The following is a 7,696-nucleotide window of genomic DNA, read 5'->3' on the forward strand; positions in this document are numbered from 1 at the left end:
CATGGGCCTTAACTAACTGGAAGGTAGGTGAGAGTTATCCTGTACAATTCGGCAGTTGAACAGAAAAAGTACACATGCATCTGGGGCTTTCTGATTTCAAGCGAGTTCCCGTACTTTGACGGTTCTAAGTAAACGACGAAGACAAAGAGGGAAAATCAACGGCTAGATGTCTACCTTGTGTAAACAATCCAAACCCAGACTTAGCTCACGTGAGCATTCCCTTCTTCCTTCCTGCCACTTTCTTTCACTCTGACCGGTACAGGGGCCAGAGCCTCATCGATAACACCGTCAACCATATTTACCAAAGTACCCTCCATCCACATGATGTAACTACCTAATTACCCCTCCCTTTGACTCTGTACCCGCCATTAAATTCCTACGGACAATAACGGCAACTCCGTCTTAACGGCGAAACATTCAATCGCGTTTACACTCGAAACGCGTTTTGGAATTTGGACGGCAACTTTTGTTTTCGTTGAACCACCTAACAACCACCATTCCTTCTCCACAAAGACTCTTTTAATTTTATTATTTTATTTACAATTTGACGCGAGTGAATTAATTAAAAGGAGGTCAATATTTACAATTATTATTCGGTTTTCAGAGCTAATAATAAAGAGCTAATTATTTTGGACTATAAAACTATAAATTATCCCATCCTTACCCTTTTTCGGTTTTCTAAGCATTCGTTTCCTCTCTTTCCTCATCCACTGTTTCTCTCCGTTTCTCTCACCTCGCCGGGAAACCTCTTCCCCTCGCCGGAAAACCGCTCCGTCTTCGTCAACCCCGTTCTCCGCCACCGGAGAAAATTGCTCACCGCCTTCCTATTGAAACGCTTGCATTCCCTTCGCAATTCGCCGCGGTTGCTTCAACAAGGCGGTTGGATCTCCCGGAGACACGGTTCTGGCCTTCTACTCGGTGCTCTTCGAGAATGTGGGGAGCCTCGTTGTGGTTTTGGGCTCGCTCTTAATTTGCAGCGTTCTGGATCGTGGTTTAGGGTTTGGCTCTGTGATTTGGATTCGGTTTTGTTGTTTTTCCTCTGTGATTCGTTTTGTTCCAGTGAGCGAAGACGGAGAACTACAGGGAGCGGCTTCGTAATGAGATGGTAAGTCAATCATGCTTTATTTAAATTATTTTTCTCATTCTTTTGATTTTTACTTTGATTCTTAAAGGCTTGAAAAACTCTGTGCAAAATGCATTTTCCTCCGGTGTATCTTCAGATCTCGGACATTGTTGTGCTCTATTACGGTTTGGATGGGTTTTCTCCTATTTTGTTAGCTTGAATGATGAACTTGTTTTTGTTTTTGTCAAAACACAACTCGCCATGCGGTTTGATGTTTTTTTTTTCTTTTTTTTTTCCTCTTCTTTTTTTATGCTTGGACCCCGTTACAATTCATGTTACGGATTGATGTGTATGGTGCATTTTGCAAAAAATTATTGTTTTTCTTTTATTCAGTAAACTGTATAGCCTTGTTTGAAAATTAAATGAACAGGGCTCTTCTATTTTCTTTTTCCTCCTTTTTCCTGGAAAGGAATTTCGAGGATTTAGTTTAATCAAGGATCAATAATTTATTCTGGGTCTTTCTTCTCTTTTGCCTTTGTGGAATTTGTGTGGTTCATTCTATTTTCGTATACATGTTTAATAGTATTATCTTTTGTTTGATTGGTTTGTGTTAAGGTGGCCGTAATGATGTTGAGAGGAAGAAACTTTACAAATTTCAGCGCATGCATTCGTTGAATGTGTCTATAAGATTGTTGTGTGTTGACCTTTCCCTATTTCCTTTACCGATTTCTAGAAACTTATTTTTATCCTTTATCCTGGCGATTTACTTTTCAAAGGACTTGATTCACGCCCTAGTCATCTAGTCGTTGACTCCTAAATGGTGTAGTAACAAGCCAAATATAGTGCATAAAAAACGGTGCCGTGCATTGACAATCTTTCGTTCTATTTTTGAAGAATTAGTAGCCAATGTCCTGCCTGACTGTTTGCAAGTTGATTTGAAGTTATAGTGATGCTCTTTGAGCTTGTGCTTTAGTCTGTTTATTGTTGATTCTACGTGTATGTCAAGTTTCACAGTTTTGTGATATTCTGCTTCCTTTTGTGTGGTCAAATTCATCCTAATTTTACCTACTAATGTGAGTGTGAAATGATGAACAATCTAACAGGTGGAAGGGAGAGTGCGTTTATCCAAGGAAGCTAGAAATGGGTTAGAAATTTTGAAGCGTAAAAGGCTTCAGCGAGCAAAGTCTGTCACTTCAACTGGCACAAGTGTAGCAAACATGATGAACAGAAGTGGAGGAGATGCTCTTAGAGGATTGGCTTCATGTGGTGTGGGATTGCATGGTAATGCAGATGCCTTTTCTAAGCGTAAGGTGGATAAGTTTGACACAAGTAATCTAGATTGGATTGATAAAATTCCAGAGTGTCCTGTGTATTCTCCAACAAAAGATGAATTTGAGGATCCTTTGGTTTATTTGCAAAAGATAGCTCCTGAAGCTTCTAAATATGGTATAACTTTGCTTAATTAAGTCCTAATGTTTGTTTCACTGCGTATTCAATTTAGCATTTTTTATTGATATTCACAAATTCTCAATTCTAGGCATTCCATTGCCCCAGTCTTTTCTCAAATCCAGCTTTAGGGTGTGTTAGAGTATGATCAAGTCGAAAACATAATAACCTGCAATAATTAACATGAAGAAAGTTATAGCTTTAACTGCATTCACCCACAGCTTAGTCTTTTTTCTTTTTTAAACAAAAATGTTATTGTAAGTGTACATTTTAGAAAATTTCCAGTTAGCCAACAAATTTTTGTCTATGAATCTATGATGACATTTTTTACTCAATCTGGAATACTATTGATGAACAAGGCAATTGTTCATACATTTCATTCTAAACTCCTAAACATTTTTGTTTCACCTCTGTTCCCTTTATTATATATACTCCAAAGAAAAATAGAATTGATGATTCAAATCAGGTCACAATATTGTGTGGAGGCACTTTTTTCCCTTTCAATCTTGCATCCTTGCTCCGAATGTGGATATAATTGCTCCTTCAAGATTTTTATCGCGTGTTCTCTTCTGCTGACTTTTGGTGTACTATTGAGCGGACTATATAATCAATAATTTTGAAGGTTCAACTTAATGAAATGAAAGTTTCCTCCATGCATGTTAATTTGCTTCCCGTTTTGAGAAAATGATGCGTGCCATGGCATTCAACAAGCGTAATAGTTATTATGAGCTGAAAGGACACGTAGATTTGATATAACTTTAACTGGGCATTCCTCTTTTAGCCCTTGCATATTTATGAATCAGAAATCAACAGGTTGATAAAAATGGTGACCTAACTATTATCAATTTGACTCAATGATAAATGGCAGGTATATGCAAGATTATTTCACCTTTGAGTGCTTCTGTTCCTGCTGGGGTTGTTTTAATGAAGGAGAAAGTAGGCTTCAAGTTTACAACTAGAGTGCAGCCCCTACGCCTTGCTGAATGGGATACTGAGGACAAAGTGACCTTTTTCATGAGTGGAAGGTCAGTTCCCTTACTGGGAATGCTAGTGTTTATGATTCCAATTATAATTATCATTGTTGTTTACTGATACATTATATTTGAACCAGAAATTATACATTTAGGGATTTTGAGAAAACGGCAAACAAGGTTTTTACTAGAAGATATTGCAGTGCTGGATGTCTTCCTGCCTCCTACTTGGAAAAAGAGTTCTGGCAAGAAATTGGTTGTGGGAAGATGGAAACAGTTGAATATGCGTGTGATGTTGATGGCAGTGCCTTCTCATCTTCTCCTTCCGATCAGCTTGGTAGCAGCAAGTGGAACTTGAAGGTGTTAATTTTACTAGAGTCTCCTTTTTTCTTTTCTCCACTTCCTTTAAAAACATATCTTTTCTTTTTTATTTAGAAGTCTAGAAGAGGAAATATTCTAACAAAACAAATAAGCTGAATGCTTTGACCTTGCTATTTTGATTAGTATACTAAATACTACTTTTCTTTTCTACTGATCTCAGAAACTTTCTCGGTTGCCGAAATCTACTTTGCGGCTCTTGGAATCATCTATTCCAGTAAGATTTTTTTGGGCCTTTTGTTTCGGTTTTGCTTTCTTTGTATTGGATGACGCCAACATTTTCTGTACTTTTTTAACACAACTTACACATGGTTTTATTTCAGGGAGTAACCGAACCCATGTTGTACATTGGAATGCTGTTTAGTATGTTCGCTTGGCACGTTGAGGATCATTATTTGTACAGGTAAATATTACTTTGGCTCATAATTCTTTATATTACTAACAAGTATTCCCCTTTCTAGATGTTTATTTAATGGTATCAATATATTATCCTGTTATTGCAGCATTAATTATCATCACTGTGGGGCATCAAAAACATGGTATGGTATTCCAGGTCATGCAGCATTGGACTTTGAAAGGGTGGTGAGAGAACATGTGTATACTAATGATATTTTGTCAAGTGATGGGGAAGATGGAGCCTTTGATGTTCTCTTGGGGAAAACAACACTATTTCCACCAAATATTTTGCTGGAACATGAAGTCCCCGTTTACAAGGCTGTTCAAAAGCCAGGGGAGTTTGTGATAACCTTCCCTAGGGCATACCATGCTGGATTCAGTCATGGTTAGATTTTCTCATTGCCGTACACTTTTATTTCCAAGAATATTATGCCCTGCTGCCTTCTCCCACACAGTTAGTTAATACATGAAAAATTAATGTTGCATATCTTAATTTAAATTATAGGTTTCAACTGCGGAGAAGCTGTGAACTTTGCAATTGGTGATTGGTTTCCTTTAGGAGCTATTGCTAGCCGGAGATATGCACTGCTTAATAGGATTCCTTTGCTTCCCCATGAAGAACTTCTATGCAAAGAAGCAATGCTTCTGTATGCATCCATGGAGCTTGAAGATTCAGACATCTCTATAGGCTTGCTATACCAGCATTCTATTAAGGTTTCTTTTGTTAATTTGATGCGTTTCCAGCATTGTGCCCGTTGGTTACTAATGAAATCAAGAGCATGTATAAGTGTCTCTTCTCATTCCCATGGCGCGATTCTCTGTAGCGTCTGCAAACGCGACTGTTATGTAGCTTTTGTTGACTGCAGCTGTCACCTGCATCCAGTATGCCTACGACATGGTAAGTTATGCTCAAAACTATCACCAATGTTGTCCGTTATGTTTTGTTGTCATGTGCTGGTCCACTGCCATGCTCTTTTTTAATACTATTTTCCATATTTTGATTGTTCGATTAATAGTTAATTGCTTCTTCAATATTATATAGCATCATAACAACAAGAAAACATTATGTTGTTTTTCAAGCATGATAGAGTCTTGGGATGTCTTGCCGATACAAATATTCCCCTTTTTAATGTTTCCAAAATTTTGATGATCCAGATATTGAATCCCTCGACTTAACCTGTGGGAGCAAATACACACTTTTTGTGAGGGAGGATATTACAGATATGGAAGCTGCAGCAAAGTTGTTTGAGCAGGAAGATGGGATTCTTCCGCAAACCCAAAGTGACCAAAACATGTATTGCCATCCTTTGTCAAATATGTTTCGGAAAGCTAAGGCAAATGGATACACACCATATTGTGAGCTGAAACTTGATTCTGTTGTTGAATTTTATACAACTCCAGAGCAGACAACAAATAATCAAGAATGTGGTACACAAAGTCAATTTGTTTTCGGACATGGCTTGGAGTATCGAATGCCAGAAGTGCCTGAGGCTGCAACCACTCTTTGTTCTCTTTCAGAACCTCTTGAATCCTCCTCTTCTCTAAAAAATGTAAGTTGGTTCTTGAATATTTATGCATATTGCATCAGGAATAGAGCAGCAATTATTCCTAAACTACATCCTGGCGGAATCTGAATTCCTCCATTTGCTTGCAGGCTGAGGGGCATGGCAACTTGAAGCTACGAAGTAGTGCTTTTGAAGAGAATGGTGGTGAAAGAACATCGAACAATGCATGTGAATCTTCCCCATCCCCTGCTCAGTATCATGAAAGCTCATGTAAACCACAGCGAGATCTTCATAGATCTGACGTGAAGCCCTTTGTGGATAATAGGAGTGATGATTCTGATTCGGAGATGTTCAGGGTAAAGCGTCCTTCTTCACTGAAAGCAGAGAGGAGAAGTGCAAATGATGCTTTGACTGTGAAGCATTCTGAGCAGCAGGTATTGTAAAAGCATAATTGATTCTTTTGTTAGTCCAAAATCCTTTGTGTTGTTTCGGACAGCACAGATATTTCCAAGGCTTTTACTTTTTGGTACACTGAAAGCGAAATTTATTTTAATGTCTTTCTTTCTTTCCTAAATTGGCCAATCCAATTTTTGGTGTACGATTGCATGCATTGACCATGATGAAACGATGTGCATGAACAGGGACTCAAACGATTGAAGAAAGTCCTTCCCGATGGAAGAAGTGCACATTCAATGGATTCAATGAGAAGCAGTGAATCAAGTCAAAAATACAGTCACCCTTTTCATAAAGTTGATGGTGAAATTTCTTCCAGGGACAGATTCACAGGGGCAAACAACAACAATCCCATTTCTGTAAGGTATAAGAAGTTTGGTATCGACGAGATAAGTAGGCAACGAGATCACCACCGGAGAGACAAGCTGCAGCAGACTATCAGGGAACCGCCTTCCATCGAGATCGGACCAAAGCGGCTTAAAGTCCGAGGCCCCTCATTTTTAAGTTTAGAAAGCAGATTGAATTGAAGCTCCAAGTTTCCTCAAAAACCATCGAGAGTCTGATTTTGCTAACTCCATTTAGCTAATGGACTTTCTAACACCAACACGAACAACAAAATTGCAAATGATTGATTCTGGAAGCAGCGGCAAAAAATTTAACCAATTAGGATAAGATTTACATTCTTTGTGCAGGGCCTAACATTTCGGGAATTCTGCACGGGGTGGTGATCCTTTTGGTTCTCTGGCCGAGGTGTTTTTCCAACTTTGGCTGGTGAACCTGTGACCTGCGAAGCTTAGACTTAGACAATTGGGTTAGTGACTTATATTTCAGTGTACATTTTTTTTTTCTCCTTCTGATCAGTCATTTAGGTATTGTTAGGAACCTGGGTCTATTCATAGTTTTCTCATTTTATGCCTACCAGCTGCTTCCCCTTTTAATGTTCATTCATTCTTTTTGTAGCAATAGGTCATTGCACCTAGAACTACTTGAATAAAGTTACAAAGAAATCCCTCATTTTCTCTCTATATCTCCTTTCCGTTCCGCTATGTTTTTCCTGCCAACAATGACAAATAAAGTGGAATACGCTTGCGGCTTTAAAGTTGCAATTCATTAACAATTCCTCCAAAGCAATACAACTTATTCGTATAATCTTAAAAAATAGATACACTCGTATTCTAAGAAACAGTTATATAAACTTTATCCCAAGAGTGTTTCTTACCATTTCTTGCAAATTTGGACGGCTGGTTTGAACTTCATGTGTCTGCCATATACCACAAATTTTGTTACAAGCAACATGTGATTTGACAAATATGCTACTTTCATAGTGACATTATGATTTATGCATTTTCCTAACTTGAACACTTAGATCTCTTTAACGTGTACTCAATGATAGTCGACAGATGGCAGGTAATTTATCTGAGTACCAGCGTTGGCAACCAAAAATTAGGGTTGATATTTAAATTTAAATTAGTATATAGAAGATT

The 7,696-nt window shown here is 38.1% G+C and overlaps 1 protein-coding gene across 1 annotated transcript; it reads left to right on the plus strand.

Moving 5' to 3' along the window:
- Positions 1–600: 600 nt before the first annotated feature.
- LOC107487170 (lysine-specific demethylase JMJ13) lies at positions 601–7,237 on the plus strand. The gene is made up of 11 exons (XM_016107772.3): positions 601–1,105; positions 2,167–2,509; positions 3,378–3,534; positions 3,621–3,840; positions 4,022–4,075; positions 4,182–4,261; positions 4,362–4,639; positions 4,760–5,152; positions 5,410–5,804; positions 5,909–6,193; positions 6,401–7,237. The coding sequence occupies exons 1-11, from the start codon at positions 1,103–1,105 to the stop codon at positions 6,737–6,739; spliced, it is 2,547 nt and encodes an 848-aa protein (XP_015963258.1). The 5' UTR covers positions 601–1,102; the 3' UTR covers positions 6,740–7,237.
- Positions 7,238–7,696: the final 459 nt, after the last annotated feature.

This window comes from Arachis duranensis, chromosome 5, assembly GCF_000817695.3.
Source record: "Arachis duranensis cultivar V14167 chromosome 5, aradu.V14167.gnm2.J7QH, whole genome shotgun sequence".
In the NCBI taxonomy this organism is placed as follows: Eukaryota; Viridiplantae; Streptophyta; class Magnoliopsida; order Fabales; family Fabaceae; genus Arachis; species Arachis duranensis.